Source organism: Temnothorax americanus, unplaced genomic scaffold, assembly GCF_048541705.1.
Source record: "Temnothorax americanus isolate GAGA-0224 unplaced genomic scaffold, ASM4854170v1 Scaffold59, whole genome shotgun sequence".
NCBI lineage: Eukaryota > Metazoa > Arthropoda > Insecta > Hymenoptera > Formicidae > Temnothorax > Temnothorax americanus.
The window spans coordinates 530,523-554,123 of NW_027509741.1; the positions used below are offsets into that span (position 1 = coordinate 530,523).

General features: G+C 30.9%; 2 protein-coding genes and 1 pseudogene across 3 annotated transcripts; 1 reads left to right on the forward strand and 2 right to left on the reverse strand.

The window, feature by feature from the left end:
- Positions 1-6,280: 6,280 nt before the first annotated feature.
- On the reverse strand, positions 6,281-9,785 carry LOC143904882 (uncharacterized; annotated as a pseudogene). The gene is made up of 3 exons (XR_013259060.1): positions 9,613-9,785; positions 9,127-9,404; positions 6,281-6,385 (listed from the first exon to the last, which is right to left on the reverse strand). The product of XR_013259060.1 is annotated as an uncharacterized LOC143904882 (transcript).
- Positions 9,786-10,493: 708 nt separating this feature from the next.
- LOC143904881 (trimeric intracellular cation channel type 1B.1) lies at positions 10,494-17,358 on the forward strand. The gene is made up of 7 exons (XM_077419860.1): positions 10,494-10,902; positions 15,952-16,108; positions 16,310-16,405; positions 16,561-16,649; positions 16,779-16,866; positions 16,987-17,107; positions 17,197-17,358. Exons 1-7 carry the CDS (start codon positions 10,782-10,784, stop codon positions 17,350-17,352), a joined length of 828 nt encoding a protein of 275 aa, XP_077275986.1. The 5' UTR covers positions 10,494-10,781; the 3' UTR covers positions 17,353-17,358.
- A 1,741-nt stretch (positions 17,359-19,099) lies between these two features.
- LOC143904883 (uncharacterized) lies at positions 19,100-23,493 on the reverse strand. Its single transcript, XM_077419861.1, has 5 exons — positions 22,212-23,493; positions 21,216-22,112; positions 20,773-20,991; positions 20,457-20,660; positions 19,100-20,358 (listed from the first exon to the last, which is right to left on the reverse strand). The coding sequence occupies exons 1-5, from the start codon at positions 22,360-22,362 to the stop codon at positions 19,379-19,381; spliced, it is 2,451 nt and encodes an 816-aa protein (XP_077275987.1). The 5' UTR covers positions 22,363-23,493; the 3' UTR covers positions 19,100-19,378.
- Positions 23,494-23,601: the final 108 nt, after the last annotated feature.

The following is a 23,601-nucleotide window of genomic DNA, read 5'->3' on the forward strand; positions in this document are numbered from 1 at the left end:
AGAAAATCCAATATGCTGTGCTTATTAACATTTATAATATATTCTTTAAACAGTAAAAATTTCAAGAACAAATATGAATAAAATTGTCAATATAAAAAGTGCGACGCAGAGTGACGCATTCTTTCTTATCTCATAACAAAGATTACTAAGCATAGTAAATAATAAAAAAAGAATTAGCTGCTCATAGCTGCTTTTTGCAAAATATCAAACCACAATGTTGTGGCGTCTAGTAATAGAATCAAGAGGCACGGTAGTGTCTCGCGCCAAATACGCGAAACTACACCGCATATATTACTATATAGTTTATGCGATTATAGTAATGATAATAGATAATTTATAGATTTACAGATTTATTTATCGCAGTATGTCAATTATGTATGTATGGTTTGTCAACAGCTCAATAATTCCTTAACAGTTAGTTTTTTGTCTTAATTCAACGCGAATAGAAGCACAATGTATTCGAAAAATATAAGTTGCCGCGAAATTCACACAATAATCATTTTAGAAAATAAAGGTGAATTAAAACATGTGCGGAAGCAACGTATTTTTAATTATGTAATCAATTTATTTAATTTGAATGAAGATAAAAATAGAAAATATAACTAGTAATGTATACATCAGAAAGAATTTTTTTTATATATACTTTTTAATAAATAGAAAAATAGCATGTCGGTGAAGTTGGCATATCATTTTCCAGCAGATCAAAAATAAAAAGGAGTTCTTGTCACATGCAGTCAAGTTCTATAGTTTTTAAGTTAATAAAAATTAGATATCTTAAAATTTACAGAAGTTAAAGCTATTACAAACATTTTTCTAAAAATTAGGAACCTTTGATCACGTATAAAGCTGAGTCTAATCAACCAAATCTTAAAGAATTATATATGAAATAGGGGTAGAAAAAAGACTGAAAAATATAATAAAATTAGAAATAGATCGATATCTCCAAATTTGCGGAAATTAAAGCATAAACAAACATTTCTGCAAAAATTCAAAATTTTATTTAAAAAAAACCCTTTGATTATTAGCAATTTTTATTAATTCTATTATATTCTTCAGTCTTTTCTACCCCTATTTCATGTACAATTCGTTAAGATTTGGTTGATCAGTTCTGGAGTTATAGAAATTTCGGTAAATTTAGCACAGACATACTCACATACACACATACACACATACATACACACATACCGACATTTTTTAAAATAGCGATTTTTTGACGTTTTAGAACATTCTGAACACATTGGCAAAAACAACTAAAAAAAATATTTTTACGAAAACAAAGCTTTCCCTATGATAAACCAATAAAAATGGTTAATAATAAAGAGGTTACCGATTTCTGTTAAAAAAAACAGCCAAGTTTACTGAAATTTCTATAACTCAAGAACTAATTAACCAAATTTTAAAGAATTCTATATGAAATAGGGATAGAAAAGACTGAAGAATATAATAGAATCAATAAAAATTGTTAATATTAAAGAGGTTACCAATTTCTGTTAAAAAAAACAGCCAAGTTTACTGAAATTTCTCTAACTCAAGAACTGATTAATTAAATTTTAAAGAATTATATATGAAATATATAAGGGTAGAAAAAATTGAAGAATATAATAGAATTAATAAAAATTGCTAATAATATAGGGGTTATCGATTTCTGTTTAAACAAATCTACGTAATTGCTCTAATTTCCGCAAATTTTGAGATATCTGCAAACTTAATTTTTTTTTATAGATAGAGTATTATTAAAAGTACGTTGGTGTTGAATTTAGCAAGGATCGGTAAAGGAATTACCAATGTCTGGCTATTTTTAGAAATGTCCGTGGTTGCTGTAATTTTCGTAAATTTTGAGATATCGAGCTTTTTTTTGTTTTTATGGATAGAGTATCATTAAAGGAAGATTGTTATTTAATTTGGCAAGGATCGGTGAAGAGATTACCGATTTCTGCTTAAGATACATGTAATTTGATATAGAGTATTATTAAAGGAAGGTTGTTTTGAATTTTGCGACGATCGGTAAAGGAGTTACCGATTTCTGCTTTAAAAGTTACATGTGTAAGTTATACATGTAATTTTATATAGAGTATCATTAAAAGAAGGTTGGAATTAAGCAAAATGAAAATAAGATCCGCAATTAGTAGGGAAGTGCCATGATGTGTATAGTTAATTAAATATAAAATTTGAAAAGAATATGATATGTTCAATCTGTAGACGTTGATATTTTAGAAATGTCCGTAGTTACTTTAACTTTTGTAAATTTTGAAATATTGGGCTATTTCTAATTTTATTATATTTTTCAGTCTTTTTTTTGCTTCCTCATAGAGGAAGCTTTGTTTTCGTGAAATCGTTTACGGATTTTTGTTTGCGTATAAAGTTGGATCTAGTCATCCAAATTTAAATTAATTATATATGAAATAGGGGTAGAAGAAACCAAAGAAGAGATCGGTTTTGGAGTTTTTTATGCCAATATGTTCATATTGTTGTAAAAGGTCAAAAATCGCATTAAAAAAAATGTCCGTATGTATGTATGTGTGTATGTACAGATTTGATGTCCGTGGTTGCTCTAACTTTCGCAAATATTGAGATATCGGGCTGTTTTTTTTTTAATCGATAGAGTATCATTCAAGGAAGGTTGGTATTGAATTAAGCGATGATCGGTAAAAGGGTTCATTTTTAAAAAAAAATTTGAATTTTTTAAGAAATGTTCGTGGTTGCTCTAACTTCCGTAAATATTGAGATATCGGGCTGTTTTTTTTTTTTTTTTTTTTTTAATCGATAGAGTATTATTTAAGGAAGGTTGGTAGTAAATTAGGCGATGATCGGCAAATTAGAAATATCCGTGGTTGCAAATAGAAAACTTCGCTCACAAAGTTTATTTTTATAATAATAACAGATATTAGTATAACAGATATTAATTGCAATAAAGTTTATCACAATAAAAACAAGTGTGCAAGTAGAAACTTGCACATTGCTTCCTCATAGTTTTGAAGTGTGTAAGTAGAAATTTGCACATTGTTTTCTCCTAGTTTTTAGGTGTGCAAGTAGAAACCTGCACATTGCTTCTTTATAGTTTTTAAGTGTCTAAGTAGAAACCTTCATATTGCTTCCTTATAGTTTTTAAGTGTGCAAGTAGAAGCCTTCGCTCACAAAGCTTCCTCTATAAGGAAGCCAAAACAATAAAATACTAATAATTATACATCGAATAAAATACAGGCTTCGTTATAGAGAGAAGCTTAGTGAGCGAAGGCTTCTACTTGCACACTTAAAAACTATAAGGAAGCAATATGGAGGTTTCTACTTGGACACTTAAAAACTATAAGGAAGCAATGTGCAGGTTTCTACTTGCACACCTAAAAACTATGAGAAAACAATGTGCAAATTTCTACTTGCACACTTCAAAACTATGAGGAAGCAATGTGCAAGTTTTTACTTGCACATTTTATTATATATCTTTTTATAACAAAATACTTTTTAATATTCCAACATTTGTATGAAAATCCTGTACACAGATTACACTTCTAGTTATTTTACCCCCTATTTTATATATAATTCTTTAAGATTTGGCGAAAATCGATGAAGAAGTTACCGATTCCTGCTCAAAAAGTTAAATGTATAAGTTGTATATGTAATTTTATATAGAGTATCATTAAAAAAAGGTTGATATTTTGAATTTGGCGATAATCGGTAAAAGGGCTCCTTCTTTATAAAATTTTGAATTTTTTGAAAATCGGTGAAGGAGTTACCGATTTTTGCCTAAAAAGTGGACAAGTTATACATGTAATCTCTATATATATAGAGTATCATTAAAGGAAGGTTGTTCTGAGTTTGGCGAGGATTGATGAAAGGATTACCGATTTCTGCTTAAAAAGTGTATAAGATGTACATGTAATTTTATATTGAGTATCATTAAAATAATGTTGTTTTGAATTTTGCGAGGATTGGTGAAAAGGTTACCAATTTTGCTTAAAAAATGTGTAAGTTATTTGATGGATAAAATATAATTTAAGGAAAGTATTGAATTTGGCAAGGATCGGTGAAGGAGTTATTGATTTTTGCTTAAAAAGTTACATGTATAAGTTATACATGTAATTTTTTATAGAGTATCATTAAAAAAATGTTGGTATTGAATTTGGCGATAACCGGTAAAAAAGTTATTTCTTTATACAAAATTTTGAATTTTCAAGAAATGTCTCTGGTAGCTTTAACTTCTGCAAATTTTGAGATATTGGGTTACTTTTAATTCTATTGTATTCTTCAGTCTTTTCTACCCCTATTTCAAATACAATTATTTAAGATTTGGTTGATTAGACACAGCTTTATACGCGATCAAAGGTCTATAATATTTGAAGAAATGTCTGTGGTTGCTTTAACTTCCGCAAATTTTGAGATATCGGGTTATTTCTAATTCTGTTATATTCTTCAGTTTTTTCTTGAATTCGGCGAGGATCGGTGAAGGGATTACCGATTTCTGCTTAAAAAGTGTATAAGATGTACATGTAGTTTTATATAGATTATCATTAAAGAACAGTTGTTTTGAATTTTGCGAGGATCGGTGAAAGAGTTGCCGATTTCTGCTTAAAAAGTTACAGTATAAATTATATATATGTAGTTTTTTATATAGAGTATCATTAAAAGAAGGTTGGTATTGAAAAAAATGAAAATAAGATATATCTGCAATTAGTAGAGATTATATTTTAGTAAAAATATTAATTATTTAATTGATTTTTGTAAGAGTATAACAGATATTAGTTGCAATAAAGCTTTATCACAATAAAAGAATAGTGTGCAAGTAGAAACTTGCACATTGTTTCCTCATAGTTTTTAAGTGTCCAAGTAAAAACCTGCACATTGCTTCCTCAGTTCCTAGCTTCCTAGTTTTTAAGTGAGCAAGAAAAAACTTGCACATTGATCTTTCATAATTTTTAAGTATGCAAATTATAAATTTGAACATTACTTTCTCACAATTTTTAAGTATGCAAATTGTAAATTTCCACATTGCTTAATCAACATTTTATTTTGCTCATAAAACCATCTCTATAAGGAAGCCAAATTAATAAATATCTACTAATAATTATGCATAAAAAGCAGGCTTCCTCTGTGATGTTTAATATTAAAAATAATACATGAAAGATTCAAAGAGATATATGCACAAGTATTTAAAAAAGTTAGGGTACTATTGCAACAACACATTCTTGAGACCAAATCAAGTGCAAAAACCCTGTACTACTTTTCCCTCCGACAAACAATTATCGAGATAAGCTATATATTAAAAAAGATACCATCAAATTCTCCTCGAATATTTCAAAAACTATTAGACAAAGAGAAAAATGTTTTAGGCAAAAATTGTTCAAATTAATTAGTAAAAAAAGATGATACAATAGAAAATGGGAGTATCTATTTAAAAAATTGAACTTAGGCTCAACACAGGCTAAACCCTGTGGGCCCTAAACCCAAAATCGAATAATAATAGGATCATCTATTGGCCTCCTTTGAAGAAACTTTTATTTAAAATTTCCAATAAATCAACACTTTCTGAGATAAAATTGACCGTTCCGGAACTTTTGGTACACACGGTATATGCGTATACGGCACACAATTAAATTATGCATATAACGCACAAGCGAGATAACTAAGATAATCGCGTCAAGGAATGTGAGCGTGTAAATGATTGCGCACTGATTGCACTGACCAGAGCGGTATAAATGCGTTTTAAGGAACAAATTGGCTTTGCGTGAGTGTCTGTCCGTGTGACTGCAATCTGAACTTCTTGCTGAAAATGTTAAAATCTCAACAAAAAAATTGAGAAAATTCACATTTTTAACATGTGAAATTTCGAAATCTCAGTATTAACTGCACCAATCTTAATCAGACTGATCGCAATCGAAAGCTCGTATCAAAACGTTTTATTAGAAAACTGTCATCAGATTTTTGATCGCAGTTTTCTTTTTTGAGATATTTGATTCGGAAAGTTGATTGGCCCAAAAACTCCGGATAAGCTACTTGGCCGCGTTCTGCTAGTCGTCTATTAGATCTCTTTATATACTTGGCGTCGCGACGCTGCCGCGTTGCTTGATTTATTATTAATTATATATTATTAATATTAATATCAATGCAATTAATACAACATTTTCTATATTTGCGTTAATTTCATTTCTTTACATTAACATTACATGCAACAGCCGCGCACAAAATCTGTTAATACTTATATAACTTATACGCTTGTTTACTCTTGCGTAATTTAAATGCGTAATAAAAACTAATCAATAACTTTATTAGAAAAAATATACTTAACAATATTATAAAGAAATTAAGAAACAAAAATGCGTAGACATCAATCAGATTTTGTTCTATCCAGCTCTGAGACCTCAGCGGCGCACAGTAATCCCAAATCCCAAACCTGGCCAAAAATCAAATTTTCAAATATTTAATAAAATATTTAAATATAAAATTATATTATCTTAAATGTTTAGTAAACCAATTTATGCAATAATTATTTTATGAATATGTATTGGCACTTTGAAATACGTCCTCAAAGTCAGACAATTTTATGCACGCGTTCCATTACTATTTTACAACTTGCTGTCTCCCACAATGATAATATTCTATATATCATGATAATATTCTATAATTTTTATTTCCTTTGAATGACAACTTGATAAGATATTCTAACATATATCTATATTGTAATAGAAAATGCAATATGCTGTGCTTATTAACATTTATAATATATTCTTTAAACAGTAAAAATTTCAAGAACGAATATGAATAAAATTGTCAATATAAAAAGTGCGACGCAGAGTGACGCATTCTTTCTTATCTCATAACAAAGATTACTAAGCATAGTAAATAATAAAAAAAAGAATTAGCTGCTCATAGCTGCTTTTTGCAAAATATCAAACCACAATGTTGTGGCGTCTAGTAATAAAATCAAGAGGCACGGTATTGTCTCGCGCCAAATACGCGAAACGACACCGCACATATTACTATATAGTTTATGCGATTATAGTAATGATAATAGATAATTTATAGATTTACAGATTTATTTATCGCCGTATGTCAATTATGTATGTATGGTTTGTCAACGTCAACAGCTCAATAATTCCTTAACAGTTAGTTTTTTGTCTTAATTCAACGCGAATAGAAGCACAATGTATTCGAGAAATATAAGTTGCCGCGAAATTCACACAATAATCATTTTAGAAAATAAAGGTGATTTAGAACATGTGCGGAAGCAACGTATTTTTAATTATGTAATCAATTTATTTAATTTGAATGAAGATAAAAATAGAAAATATAACTAGTAATGTATATCAGAAAGGATTTTTTTTATATATACTTTAATAAATAGAAAAATAGCATGTCGCTGAAGTTGGCATATCATTTTTCAGCAGATCAAAAATAAAAGGGAGTTCTTGTCACATGCAGTCAAGTTCTATAGTTCTTGATACTTTTTAGTAATAGTTCTGGTGATTTTATCCAAAAAACAGTTCATCAAAAAAATGATCTGCTAACTTCCCGTAACAGATCATTTTCTAGCAGATCAAAAATAAAAGTATCAGTGTAATTGAGATAAAATTTATTAATGCAACATCAATATTAATGAACAAAAAACGTCAGATAATTGTTTTAATAGTTTAATATTTGGTCCAATAATATCCAATTGCATTAACTATTTATGCTTGTGGCAGCCCGTGAAAATTCCTAGTTCAGCACCTTTGCCCAATACAGAAAAAGAATTTCCTTATGTCTTGAAGATGAAGGCTTTCCTTTTGTATAAAGGTTCTTATTCCTTATCCGCGACATTGATGTAGTGGTAGAAAAAATAGAAGAATATTCAACTATAGGTAATTTTTTACATTAAAAAATCTAAAATATATTTTTTATGTATTATACTTTTATGTACTAATTAACTTTTCAGTTTTGTTCTTTGTCTTAAAGATTATCCAGAGCGCGACGTTGTTCTGAAAATGCTTTTGGAATATTAGGAGCTAGATTTCAAATTTTTAGGTCAGCAATGCGGTATGATCCCGATGATGCGATTAAAAATTATACTAGCATGTTGCTGTATACATAATATGTTAAGAACTGAAGTGGTGGGAAGACACATGTACACTCCTCCTACATTTCCTGATGAAGAAGACGAGCTTGCGTGTAGATTTTAGCCAGAAGAATGGCGACAAGAGCCTGCTCTTGGAATGATAAATTTAAACAATTAGGGGGGTAATCATCATGCAAATGCTGCTCTTCGACTTAGAGATGAGTGGTGTGACTATTTTAATGGAGTAGGGCCAATTCCATGGCAAGAACGTATGATTGACGTTAACACATTTTAAGTTGATTTTTTTATTTTATAATAACATTTTATAATAGATTTGGTTCAGTTAACTTTCTTTCCTTCTATTTTAGCGTATAAGTAATGTAGTGCAACGTAATATAATGTAATGTAATATAATTTAATTTAACAATTCAATTGGACATTTATTGTTAAATAAAACATCATCTATATTTAAAAAAAATAAGAAAAAATAAAACTTAATACATTTATTATCGTGGCAATTAATAATTTGCAATACATTTTAAAATTTCTTGTTCACAACGTTTATGGACTGACAGGACTCATTTCACGTAATCTTGCTGCTATAAAATTGCCAAAATGCTCTGCTGAGTCACTTTGAGAGATCTGAGGTTGACTTGACAGTTTTTTAACAGCTCCAAGTGCTTCTTCTATTATTGTTCCTCGTCTTTTTTTTACACCTCTTTTCATATACAAGTTTTCTTTATTGTGCGGAAAGGTTGAGGTTGAGTTAAAAGAGGAATAAACATTTGATAATAAACTATTAGATTGAGATTCACAAGAAGACGACGCTAAAGGATGATTTAGTAAGTTAGTCTCAATTACGCAGGATGGAGTCGCATCTGAAGAATTTTCAGGAATATTAGATACGACACATTGCTGAAATTAAATATGTAGTCAAAATAATGCACTGTATCATAAACTGCTCGCAATAATTAAAAATTTAAAATTAAGTTATTTTTTTTAAATATGTATTATTTATATATATATTATTTATTATTTTGAAATATGTGTATGTGTGTATTATTTATATAGTTTATTAATATTTGTATTTTACAATTTACCTGTGTATCATATAAATTAAGTTGTGTTTCATCCGTATTATTTTCCAATTCTATTTCGCAATTAGAAAGATCTAATTGTTGATCTAAGTTTGACTGACTGACTGCCTGAACACATGCCTTTTTTAAAAACAGCAGTTTATCATAAAGATTCCATTTTGGTTTAAAAAATTCGTCAGGACTTTTTCCACTGCATCTTTCTCTAGATTCACGCGCTTTCCAATTATTTTTCATAAAAGCAGTTTGTTTCATACTAATAAAACGATGTTGTACCATATCAGCTGTAAAAATATAACATATAGGTATAATGTAATTTGAAGAAATGTAGAATGCCACTTAAGTTTATAAAATTAATAAAAATTTAATTTATCTCGACAATGTATACTTTTTTTTATTGTTATAAAACAATGTATATCTAAAAAAACGCAAATATAATTAAAACGCCAAATGAAATTAAATAATACATAAAAATATATAAAAAACTTTTACCATTGAAAGACGGTCCTAGGATTATATATAGGGCTATTTCATGCCATTGGTTAAGTTTTAAATCGTTTCTTTTATATGCTTCACAGCTTACATCCCACAATATGCCGTCTCTCAACTTCAAATATCAATTCATTTTCTTTTTCGTCAATCCATAATTGCATTTTTGGTGGCATAGCTACAAGTATAGTACTATATATTATTTATTTATCTATTATAGTGTCAATTTTAGCTATAAATATATTTATTTAATATAACAACTATATCGCAAAAGTTAAAAAATGATAAATATTTACTCACTATAAACAAGTTCTTTTGCTTGAAATATAGAAAAAATAAACTTGTTGGAAAAATTAACCTTTTTTACTTTTTGTCATTTATATCGCACACTGAATAATATATATATACTGATACCGCGCAACTATCACGTGACTAAAAGTCAGAGGGCTATTGGCTGAGATTGCTAATAAAAATTAAAAAAATAGATTGAACTCTAAAATTCAATCCCTAATATCACTCTTGGGCAACTTTATTCTGATTGGTCAAAATTTAATCTTTAATTCTAATCTTAATCTCCAATGCGTAGTCTGATAGCTCAGAATGCTCTGAACAATCTTTAATCTTCAATCTTTAATCTCAATCTCCAATGCGTTGCTAGTGTGATTGAACACTAATCTTCAATCTAATCATAATCAATCTCCAATGCGTAGTCTGATACCGGCTTTACAGCCTTATATGCCATGTCGGCAATGCAGAAATCAATATAGATTACTACAACTCAGTCTTTCATCGCCATCTGCACGCAGTTTAACAACACTACTTGATCGATAAAGCATGGAATCGTGATTCTTTCTTTTTGTTACTTTTGACCACAAGGTTAGGTTAGGTTAAGTTATCCTAGCAGACGACGAGACAGTAGCAGTAGCAGACTGCACAGACTAGCAGCTAGTAGTTAGCAGACAACACGTAGCTGGCTGCTGGCGTCGTTCGCGGGCGCTCAGTCCTCGGTCGCAAACGTTTGAATCGTAGAAATCGAGCTAATCAAGAAGCATACGCGTCGTGATTCTCACGCGAGGTGTTCCGAGACATCTGAGGTGTGTGAACGTCGTGGTTTGTTGTAGGATCAGGAGAGCGGCAACAGCGAGCAACGTTGTTACTATTTACCGCCGACGATGGATCCCGAGGCGTTCCTGGATATAGCCAATCAGGTTGTCAAGCTGAAAATGTTCCCGTATTTCGACATAGCGCACTGCGTACTGTGCACGCTGCACGTCAGGGAGGACCTAGGAACCGGTGAGCTGCGCGTCAGCCCGCACTCGGCCGCGTTTCTAAATTTGTAACGCTCCCTCGGTGTATCCCCCGGCCCCGGCTCTGACTCCGGCTCCGGCTCCGGCTCCGGCTCCGACGTCTATCTCTCTCTCGCGGTGGAACAGCTTCTCCGTGACCTCGCTATTCCCGTGACACCGGGACGGCGACCACATCCCACGCTCTCCCGCGAAGCTTTATATTTACGAACATGGTTGTTCTTGGCTCTCTCTCTCTCTCTCTCTCTCTCTCTCTCTCTCTCTCTCTCTCTCTCTCTCTCTCTCTCTCTCTCTCTCTCTCTCTCTCTCGCATTTTTGCTTATGTCGCCGATTTTTTCTCGCGTCAACACAAGGTACAATCATGGATATAGGAATATATTCCTATATCCATGGGTACAATCGGCGAAATTTCTACGATCTCATAATTGCCAGGAAAATTATAGAGATATGTTCGTTCCGCGTCAAAACAGAATTCAGATTATGAGACTAAAACTGTGGACATTGCACTGTACACTTGAAACACTGGATAAATAATGAACTGACAAACAATGAAGGACTACTGATAAATAATGAAGAATTGTATTTCCCGAAGTTTCGCGAAACGGCAAACGGCGATTGTTCATGCTATTACGTAATGTTGATAGCAGGATCGAAAAGGTGTTCATCGTCCGTTTTTCGAGATTACAGAAGATTGATAAGTGGTTATGACACACAATAATCGATCGCGACTGTTTTCAATCACACGTTCCATAAGTAATTCATCGGTCGAATTATACACGCTAATAATAATGGAAATTCTATCGTTTATATAACGTTACCGCGCGAATTATGTCTTATGCCTAGGATTGATTGCACGCCGTAATCGCTATTGCATAATTGAAGAGATGTTTCAATATCTACAGCGACAATTGGAAAGTTGCTGAAACTAAATAGATGTTAAGTTAGCACACCTCCTCCCCTCCCACAAAAGACCGAAATAACACGTGCAGAAATTAAGTGCTCTTTATGCGATCTATTCACGATTTTCAAGCTCGAGCGGTTCAGCGGGAAATCGCAATTGAAAGTGGAGGTGCTGGATTAACGTAAGTTAGCACCCACTCAAAATTACATAAAATAAAAAACTCAGTATGCTTTTTATGTGCTTTCAAAGGCCTTAAGGCTCCTGGTCCCTGAGCCGAAAACTCTGCGTTGACGGTGGCGACGCCACTTCTCCTCTCACTCTCTCCAATGGAGAATTCTGTCTTGTGACATGTTGACAACCTATTTTGTTGTGCGTGCTATTTCTTTATTATTTGCTCTGTGCTTGTGCTCTAACGTTTAACGTATTCGTGAAACTCGTAAAATTGGCCGAAAAGTGCATGCGGAAGGAACGTTTTCACCTCCTTTCGATAGTCGTTAAACGGCTGTTTTTCCCGTATGTTTAGGCTTCGTTTTATGGCTGTTTGTTTATTGTCGAGGGAAAAGGGTAGTTTTCGGCCAATTTTGGAAGTGTTCTGAAACGATCTATAGTGATGTTTTATTGAAATGTCTTTTTATTTGAAAATGGCATGCACAACCAAATTGGGTGTTTTCCTCGCCTCGATACTCGATAGTAAGAATCCAATATGGCCGCGGTGACTACCCAGGAGCCTTAAACAAAATTAGCCTCGATAATGTCGGTAAATCATACGGCTGCAGGATCCCCTTACAATATTTGCTTAATTACTGCAGTTTATATATACAAAATGAGATACAAGCGCCTAGGGAAAACATTTATAAACAATATCGTGCAATTAGAACTATAAGATTAAGGTGGTCCTTTCGTGAGAACAAGTATTAGATAAGTACCTAAATTTGATATATGTTAAATATACAGTAATAAGGGACATGTGTACGAAAAATCAATTGAGGTTACCGACACTTTACAAGAAATAAGTCATTCTAAATGTGCGTTCGCGGAGCGTGCCATTGTCATTCTATCCTTGTTTACATCTAATGAACGAGAAAGATAGAATGATGCAAATCGCCACGGCCGAGGTTTTCAACGAATAATACATGTGTACTTAGCGATCAGATGAATAAATTATTCATGTCTTAAAATATTCCCTGAAGTTTCCGGATTTCGTACATACCTTGAAAATAAGGGCTTGCCGAATGTTTTGCTCTGATATATGAGGTTAAATAAGTAGTGGATCCACGCGCATATTGCTTTACTCGTACTGTCATGCCTGACCTAACCTAAATCGAGTCCAACCGCACTACTATTGTGATATTTTTTTAATTAGTAAATAATTAAATACGATTAAATCGTGCGTGTAAAATCATGTTATATTATTATAATTATTGGGATGCTGTGTAATGTTTGTTTTCAATTACCTCGTGACGGACTGTTACTTGACTAGCTGGGTCCGCGAAAGGACCACCTTGAGAGCCTAGAAAAAAAGTTTAGTATATAGGCTGCGGTCCATTTGATGCTACAAATGCTTCGAAGCATTCCTCTTCTCTTTTCTTTCAATGAAGAAAGAAGGAGAAGAAGAACGCTCCAAAACATTTCTAGCATCAAGTGGACCGCAGCCATAATCTAACTTTTATATGTGCAAAAGCACATGCAGGTTGATAGGATTGCGTGTAGCGAGAGATAGCGCAGCAATCGAACTAGGACAGATACCTATAGTTAGACAAAGACAGATATAGATATATAACATAGAAAACAAGATTAGAGAAAAGATTGACATTATCGACACCGAGGAAGTTCGGCCTTCGGTACAGGATCCCCTTCAAATGTGTCCTAATTTATGTGCTTTCGAAATATACACAATGAGATTTTTGTGCTCATTCCCTTCGTCCGACAAACCTCCCCAAAAGTGAGCACCACTATATTTACAAGAGTAAAGTACCAGTTAAAATACAGATAACAAATTGCTTTTTGTTTTAAAATGTTCCTCAATTTATGTGCTTTCGAAATATGCATAATGAATATTTCGTGCTCATACCCTTCGGCTGGTACTCTTGTAAGTATGGTGGTGCTCACGTTCGGGTCGGCCGAAGGGGATGAACACGAAAATCTCATTTTGCATATTTCGAAAGCACATAAATTGAGGAACATTTTAAGACAAAAACTAATTCACTACCTATATTTTATATATATAACTGCGGCTTTATTTTTATATTACTTTTATATTAATGGTGCATAGATCTTTTTTGGCGTATATCTTTTAAACTATTACAAATAAGCTAATTTTGTTTAAGACTTTTGAAAACAGAAAAAGTACATAATTGTAGCATACTGAGTTTTTTATTTCATATGTAATTTTAATTAGTAGGGGTGCTAACTTACGTTAAACCAGCACCCTCAGTTTCAATTGCGATTTCCCGCTAAACTGCTCGAACACAAAAATTGTAAATAGAGCACATAATTAGTATATAAAGAACACTTAATTTCTGTATATGTGTTTGATTTTTTGTAGGGGAGATATTAACTTAACAGACATACTAAATAGTTGTTATTTTGAATGGATGGAATTAAATTTAACTCTGTTTTACAGAAGAAGCCGTCATTTTTATTAGCACACAGTGCCAAAAGAATATACGTTTATAAATTTGTGAAAATAAATCATTAAAAAATGAATGTATATATATACATACATTTGACTGGTTGAGTATATCAAAAAAATCTTCTATTTAAATGATCATTATGATCAAAAGAAGAAAAATTTTTAGGGTATTTTCTAAGTATAAGTACAAAAAATTGAAGGGGATATTCCGTGTGGCTATATTTTGCAAACAAAGCAATTTAGGACATATGTTTATAGGATCTTTTCTTCCTAAAATATTGTGTACTATGTGATAATCAAAATAACTTATTTCTTCGGTAGAGTAATGTTTAATTTACTTTATTCTTTCCATTTTTGTTATACAAAATGACCGGTTTTAACAATTTCCCGATTGGCATCCTGTATTCATTTGAGGAAAGAGATCATGATAAATGTTAATAGAATATAATATGCAACAGAGAGATGAGAGAAGTAATGCATTATTAAGAGACATATCAAAATCAAAGTTGATTAGGAATCAAGAGCTGGTTTCACTGCTTGGCACAATTATCATATAATTCTATATCTCAAGGCAATGACACAGACAACCCAGCTGATCTATTTCAGTATGCACCGTGCCCGCACATACACAGTTAAAGTCAGAAGTATTCAAAATAAAGGCTCTTTCGGAAGCAGCTTCTCTAAAACATGCTCTTTGCCAGTTTGCATGAATAGAGGATTATCTGTTTATTACGTTAAATCTTGCTCTTTTATTACAAACTGCTATTCTTAAACTTACCATAAAATTTGAATCACTGTTTTATAAAGAATGTTATTTTTTTATTCAAAAAAAATTGTAGACAACTTAAGATAGTAATAAATAAGAACAGGAGCAATAAACTCTTTTCTTCAATTTTACAATATTCGTTTTTAGTTAATTTAATATTACGTTAGTATTGTGAAAGAGATCTATTTTCTTTAAGAAATAGATTTTAAACTAATTTTCTAATGCGATAAATGGTATAAAATTGAAATTCAACAAAAATTCATGGTTTCTTCAAATCACTTTAAATTCCTCTAAATGTACTTGATGCAATATATTATTATTTTCATTGATAGTTACTCGCACATCTCTGACAATTGAGTTCGCATATATGGAATGTGTTGTAAGGATGTATTATATAGATTTACTTATAAGGATTTCCTAACTGAATTATCCCAATCAGCATATATATCTTCAACTCGTCTTCAACATTCCACACCGTAATAAAATTTTATATCTGTCACATATAGCTTAACAATTTTTTAACGGTGTTTTCTGAAAAGAACATTTGACAAATACTAAAGAAATTATACTATAGTGTAGATACTGTAGATGTAATTTCAGAGATAATTCTTTTTTTCATTTTCTGTTTAAAATATACGCCATCATAAATCATAAATGTCATAAGATTTAATTTTATATATATGTTAAAAATTTTCGGGATATAATATATAATAATTATAATATCTTATATTTTATTCAGGTGCACAAGTATTTTCTCGCAAACATCCTCTATCATGTTGGCTGTCTACAATGTTGGTAGTTTTTGCAAGCGGTATGCTGTGCAATGGATTATTAGGAGAACCAATTCTTGCACCTTTAAAAAATACACCACAAGTGGTAGTTGCAACTATTGTTTGGTCAGTAATATCAAAGTAGCCTGTTGTAAAGCTTTGTATTTCGTAAAATCTATTATTTATCTGCAATTATGTGAACTTTATAAAAATTACTGAAAAATAATTATCTATCTTTTTTTAAAATTAGAAAAAAAATTAGTGATGTATGTCATTAAAAAAATGAAATTACTCGCGTCATTAAAAAAACTTTTCTAAATGTTTCAGGTACGTGATATTTTACACACCGTTCGACATCGGTTATAAAGTAGCTAAATTTTTACCGGTAAAATTAATATGTGCTGCCATGAAGGAAATATATAGGCAAGTAAATATCATTACTTGTCAATTTTTAAGATATCTTTTGTTCCACCATACATTTATAAGAGCTTGTATATGACAAATAAAAGAATATAAGAATAATTTAAAATAAGATGTCAATGCATACAAATTAAATTACCTATACTATTTTTTTATAGGTGTAAAAAGGTATACGATGGAGTGACTCATGCAGGAAAACTTTATCCAAATGCATATCTTATTATGATATTGATTGGCACACTCAAAGGTTGGTCATAAAACATGTATCAGATGGAATATATACTGCATTATCTTTACAACTAAACTATGTGAACGCATGCTATAAAACAAATCAATATATTTAACTATTAACAGTGTAATTATAACATTTATACAGGCAATGGAGCTGGATTTACAAAATTATTTGAGCGTCTTATACGTGGCGTATGGACACCGACCGCGATGGAATTTTTGCAACCCAGTTTGTATGTAAAAGTCATAATATTTACATGAATAAATACTTACATTATAAATGGATTATACATAATCATATTTTTAATTGGCAGATAAATGTAATGATAATAAATGATAACTTTTCTTTATAGCCCCACAAAAGCGTCCATGGTTGCATCAATTATCTTTGTGCTAGATAAAAAGACTGATCTCATTTCTGCACCTCATGCTCTTGTATACTTTGGCATTGTCACCTTCTTTGTCTACTTCAAGGTAAAGTCTATATCCTGAAATATCTCCTTAAATTTATACATTTGACATGCGTAAAGCAAAATAATAATAACAATAATATAATTTTTTAGATATCATCAATTTTGCTTGGTATTCATGACCCATTTGTGCCATTTGAAAATTTATTCTGCGCCTTGTTCCTGGGAGGAATTTGGGACTCGTTGGCTAAATTGTTAGGTCGTGGTCAAGCTAAAGATGAGAAGGCGGACGCAAAGAAAACAAATTAAATAATAGTAAACGCGATATACATCTTTAAATACTACAAAATGCAAATATGTCACAATAAATCAAATCTCATCTATATCTCTTTTCAGAAAACATATTTATGACATCATCATCACAAGCTAGCATTGGCTGCTTAAGAAATGATAAAACTACTTAAAAAGCTAGTCAGAGATGATAAGAGTTACTCTTGACTCTTGACAAATCATCAAATGTTGAAGAGAAGTACAATAATTCAATATATATGTGTGTGTGTGTGTGTGTGTGTATATACATATACATATACATATATATATACACATATATACTTTAAGAGTAAAACTTATTGAATTTTTGAGAAGTGTGTGTTATAAAATTATCAACAGTATTATTTCAACTAATATAAAACAATGAATATATCATATTTATATATCATTTATCATTTTTTTCATTATGCATTTTCAAGCAAATGAAGAAAATTCGCAAATACATCTATATAAAACTTTGCTCATTTATCAATTAAATATACAATGTTATTTGTCGATTATTTTTTTAAATCTGAATTATTATTTTCAAATATAATAATATACTGATTTAATTAGCAAACACAGAAGTATATTCTTTTTGCCAATATTGATAATACCTACATCTTACGTAACTTGTTAATGGCTGATTTTGAAGTTTGTTTCCAAGTTATTTGTAATACAATGCGCAATTTTTACTATTGTGCAAATACATATTAGAATATATTCTAGCAATTTGTAGTATGTATCTCAAAAATTAACTGGATTGTGTTACTTATTCGTTCTATAATATACAGAGTGATTCAAAAATACTTATACAAACTTTGGGAGTGAGTTTTCCACACATAAAACAAGAAAAAAATGTCATACATTATGTTCAGAAATACTTGGTTTATGAGTTATAATTGAAAGATTACTTTCAACAAAAACTGACAGAATACATCTACAGTACCGTATCACATGTCAATTCATACATCTTCAATTCAATTGTTTATCTACTTATAATTCATAATAAATGCTCAAAATGTCCTCCACCTGCTTCAGTGTACGTATAGACACATCGGATCATAGACTGTAACCTGTAACAGACCTTTTCAAAGAAACCATGAAAGTTGCAGATGATTTTGCAGATCTACGATACGTTGGCGAAGCATCTCTTTATTTGCAATTTTAGTTGCACAAACTAGAGGGCTTTTAAGTGTCCCTACAGATAAAAATCTAATGGATTTAGATTAGGTGAACGTGCAGGCCTGAAATGTATGTGATATTTTTTTCTTGTTTATGTGTGGAGAACTCACTCCCAAAGTTTGTACAAGTATTTCTGGATCACCCTGTGTAAATATATATACATATAAAGGAGAGTCCCCTATTATGAGATAGCGGGGTTTCTGCTAAACTAATAGGTCCCATCTGTTGGTTCCATCATTAATACAGTTATTGCCTTTACGGTGAAATCTGTTTAGTAGAAAATTCATTACATTCATTAAATTCATTACATTTTTAAATTCTGGCCATAGACTTTTCCGGCAATCATACAAAATGAACTCTATATCTCATAATAGGGGACTTTCCTTTATATATTTACATAGAGAAGAAATAAATGTACTAAGGACAAATAATTGAACTGATTAATGTCATTGTTAAATAATTGTATTGCTGCTTTACGAATCCTATATAAGACATTAAAGATATACAATAACAGTATAAACAGTATAAAAATGAACAGCATGAAAAAATAGAAGTGTCTCTTTTATACTATTTTACTAAATTTAAATATTGATACTGTATATCACACACATGATAGTTTTCTTTAATTCTCGTCAATAGATGTGTCCTTTACAATTAGGAATACCCATATTCTAATTGTGAAAATATTATACATTTTCATGTAATAAAATGGGATTTAAATTAAAAATTTTAATTTATTTGATTACCATGACAAAAAATTAATTATCGAACTATAAGATTTATTTCTATGATATGTTTTCACATTCATTTACCATATTATTATATTGAATTAAATATACTTTTATACATATGACTGCGACATTCTATACAATTCAGTCCTTTTCCGTGTATACTTGCGTGATTTCACGTACAATGGGATTTTGGAAATACGTTGATTCGATAATAATCTAAGGTTTGCTTTAGTCCAGTCGTGATTACATGGCAATGAACCTCGCAATGAACTTTTGCATCTTTTGTTGTATCCATAAATTCTCTTCGGTAACAAAGATGTACGGTAGTCTATACAATTCACTTCTTTCTCACGTACATGAGAAACGCCAGAGTGTAACAATTTATCGTATTCTCTAACTGAATATTTATGATACATATTTTTTGAGCATTTATCGACGTTCGCCATCCAGAAAACGTGGGCATCGCGTACGCATGTCTCCTTGTCCAATTTTAGAATACCTTCGCTATTATTAGACTTGATTACGCGAATCAACATAGGCTCGCGATTTTGAGTGGCGACACTTATCTTTTCCTCGAAAGTGGAATCGGTTACAATGCCTGTATCTTGTAATTGCTTCGGAGTATATTGAGTTCCCGATTCACGAAGTGATATCTGCGGCAATGACACATTCAAGCCGATATCATGATTCTCTATACGCGCAGTAATATCTTTGTCCTTGACAAAGAGTTCTTCTGTCATTGTTTCTACGTATGTGGCACCATTTTTCGAAAGACTGTGATCTCTAACTTTCGATATGGAAGGTCTATACAATACTTCTACATCTTTCGAGTTGGCAAAAGAGGCTGTAAATGGATCTATAGCAGCATCCTCCTTTGTATCTTGAGTCTGAATTGAATTTAAAGTAGAGTTTCGTTTCGAAGGGCATTCACTTTTTGATTTGGATCTAGAATAAAACTTATTTAATAACTGCCTCTTTGAATAATCCACGAGTGTATATATTTTTAAAATTTCGTCTGCATATTCTTTTATTTTATTTAAAACGATAAAAGTATTTATCTCATCTTCATTTCTTATACAGCTCTCTTGCACTGAAAAAGATTACATTGAAAAGTTTTAATATACCTCTTTTTAATAAATACATTAATTATATAGATTCACTATTTATAAAATGTTAAAAAATACCGACCATTCTTGCTATTCAATTCAAGAGCATGCTTTATTAGCTCCAAACAGGTTTTGATAAACATTGTTATAGTGTTATTTTCTTCCGGTTTTTCCAAACACGATAAACAACTTAGGCTTTCTAATTCAACAGCAGAACTACTGCCAAAATGTATATTCTCATTTGCATATTTTGACGGAATTTGTTCACAAGTAATCATCTCAGAAGCTGCATGTAAAAGATATATTGTAACATATAAATACAGTTATAATATGACTTATATAATCATAGAATAAACTAAATCTATATATTGCTGCGAGGAATTATAATCACTACTTACAATTAGAATTTACATTATCTCTGTTCGATAAGAGTGACGTAACGGAACAAATTTTGGTTCTTTCTTGCATAACTTTTTCCAAGCATTGAAGTAAAACTTGTGTTATTACAGAATTCTCTTTGATAATCTCCATTATGTCGCTAGAACAGGTTTCTTTAATGCAAACTTCATTTTCAACGAGTTTTTTGTCATCTAACTCAAGATAAGCTTTCTCCACTCCTGAAGAAATATCAGAAAGTAGATTAACAAAATGCTATTTATACATCATGTATAAATATTTTTCTTTACAATTAGGCAAATCTCATTACTCATATCTTAGTAAGATAAAAAATTATGTTAAATTTTTACAAATCAAGTTTGACGTGATATATATATATGTCTCTTAAAGATATTAATTGAATATATATCTTGAGATTTTTAAAAACCGTTCTGATCATAATCACCAGAGTCTTTCTGGCATTTATTAGTTGCCAATTCCTTCCAATCTCTTTGTATCAGTGGTAAATAATTTCTATCGGTAGTTATTAATATAAAATTTGGCATAGAGCCTCCCACACTCTTTAATTTTATACCAATCGTATTTTGCATGTCATTAGCGGGACATTCCACAGTATTTGTATCAATTTGCTTTGCTTTTCGTGTCGAAGAACATTTTTGAGAAGCCTGGCAATTACTTGGACTCGCATAGATGGTATTCTGAATTTCCTTATCACACTGTTGTGCAGTATTTACTGCTACTTGCTTCAACTTTTCCTGAGATGTTAAAGGCTTATTTTGGATTTCTCTATAACACTTTCGTATAACATCTGTTTTCGTCTTTGACATGCAAACTGTGTTTTGTATTCCTTTATCGTATTGTTCGACACTAGTCTCTACTTGCTTCGTTCGTTTTTCCGGAAATAATTGTTCACTTGGCAATTGTATTTCTCTTGTACATGATTTTGATTTGGACGTAATAATAATTGGTCCCGGTGTCATCTGTTGATTTATGTAATTGCGAGTGCCTTGCGGACAGTGAGTTGTTAATATGTCTTCAGGATAGTCGGTATAACTTGGTAAACTGCTAGGAAAGCTTGGACATGGAATATTATTATATTTTCCTTGATACATAGTATCTGTTCGGTATCGATCTGCCTTGTATCCTTCATAAGATTTATCGGCGAAATTGGAGTATTCTGGACAAGGAACCGCGATATCTAATGGTTTTATTTGTTCATAAGTTTTTTTGGCAGTTATACTCAATCTGTTAGGTCTTACATCTTCCCAACCACAGGATGGACACTGCAGCAATTGCACATCATTCTGCCTTTCGCTTTTGCGATCTAATATATCAAGATTCTCTGGCATATATATGTAGTGTTTGAATGCAATAAATAAATTGAATATTTAATAACCGCAAGTTTAAAACAGAAATGATTATTTCTTAAATACTTCTTTACCTGTTTTTGTAAATTTAGTGTTTTTTCTTGGTTTTGTCTTATAATCTTGCTTTGTTCCTTGCACACAAGGAAAATTAGATGTACTTTTATATTTGTCATATGGTGTTGTAACACAGTCTTTTAAAGGAAATATTGTTTCTACTGATTCCATTCTGTTCTATCCATAATAATAATAATGTAAATAGTTACGTAAATTAAAATCTTCAGTATTAATATCTCAGTGTTTGATTTAACAGTATAATTCGTCAGATTTAAAAAAAAATGGATGTATTTTTGAAATAATTTATGTATAATGTATCCTTTTGTTGCACGAATTACATATATATAAATTATATATATTACCTGTGTAGCTTGTCTTCATCATCAATCACCTTTGTTAACATCCCAGCTATTACAGGAAACCAAGCAAAAGGAGATTTGTACGGTTTGCCCGATTGAAATCCCTTGATAACTTTTATTTGTTCTTGTCCATATCTAAGATGAGAATAACGCTTTTGAAACTGATTCAATCTGAATGAATAAAAATCGGATATAAATCTTCATATAAAAATAAATGAAGATTTCTATCATTTACTTTTTTCTCTTATTGCTTTTACTTTTTTCTTATCACTTTAATTTGCTCTAGACAATCGGATATATTCAATTCGGGTATATTAAGTTTTTTAATGATACTCTTCAATGCTTCATTTTTGGCTAAACAATCATAATATTTCACATAATATGGATTCCAAAGACATAAGTGCTCCCGATATGCATTTAAAAAGACGAGAGTAAAATTTTCGTTCCAGTTAAAGGACATAATTATCAATATATAACAACACGGAATTAAGATTTACATATTCTATAGACAGAAAATTTGCACGACAACCACATGAAGGAAACTGCAATTCTTTGTAAAATCTTAAGTGAATACATCTGCTTATCAATATTCGATATACATATAACGAAAGTTTTCTATTATCTGAAAATAAATAATCAGCACAAAATCATATGTATATATAATTACTTATATACATACGGTACATAATTAATTTATAACTATATTTACTTAAATACTTTTTGCAAAATATATTTGTTTTACACATTGATAAAAGTATTGCATTACAGATCATATTTTTTATTTGCATTTTCTAATGTATTTATTAATATTTTACTGGAGAATTTATTGCTTATATATCTATATATAATATATCACTTAACTTTAAATAATAATTTAAACTGAGAATATTGATTGCAATCACGTTGGTACTTTATTGCCAAAAATTTGTTTCCCTCTCTTGCCTATTGCTTGTAACAAAATCCAAATCCCTTGCTTTCTTTGATTTTAGTAAGTAATAAACATTCCTGTAATGTTAGACCGCAGCTACAAGTTTCATCTTTACACGTTACA

Bases quoted from the DNA above. Each gene is read 5' to 3' on its own strand.
- LOC143904881 (XM_077419860.1), top strand. From the start codon at position 10,782: ATGGATCCCGAGGCGTTCCTGGATATAGCCAATCAGGTTGTCAAGCTG. The intron at 10,903-15,951 runs GTGAGCTGCGCG...TATTTTATTCAG, and splicing joins CAGGGAGGACCTAGGAACCG to GTGCACAAGTATTTTCTCGC. The intron at 16,406-16,560 runs GCAAGTAAATAT...ATTTTTTTATAG, and splicing joins GCCATGAAGGAAATATATAG to GTGTAAAAAGGTATACGATG.
- LOC143904883 (XM_077419861.1), bottom strand. From the start codon at position 22,362: ATGGAATCAGTAGAAACAATATTTCCTTTAAAAGACTGTGTTACAACA. The intron at 22,113-22,211 runs GTAAAGAAGTAT...TATATATGCCAG, and splicing joins CACTAAATTTACAAAAACAG to AGAATCTTGATATATTAGAT. The intron at 20,359-20,456 runs GTCGGTATTTTT...AATCTTTTTCAG, and splicing joins TGAATTGAATAGCAAGAATG to TGCAAGAGAGCTGTATAAGA.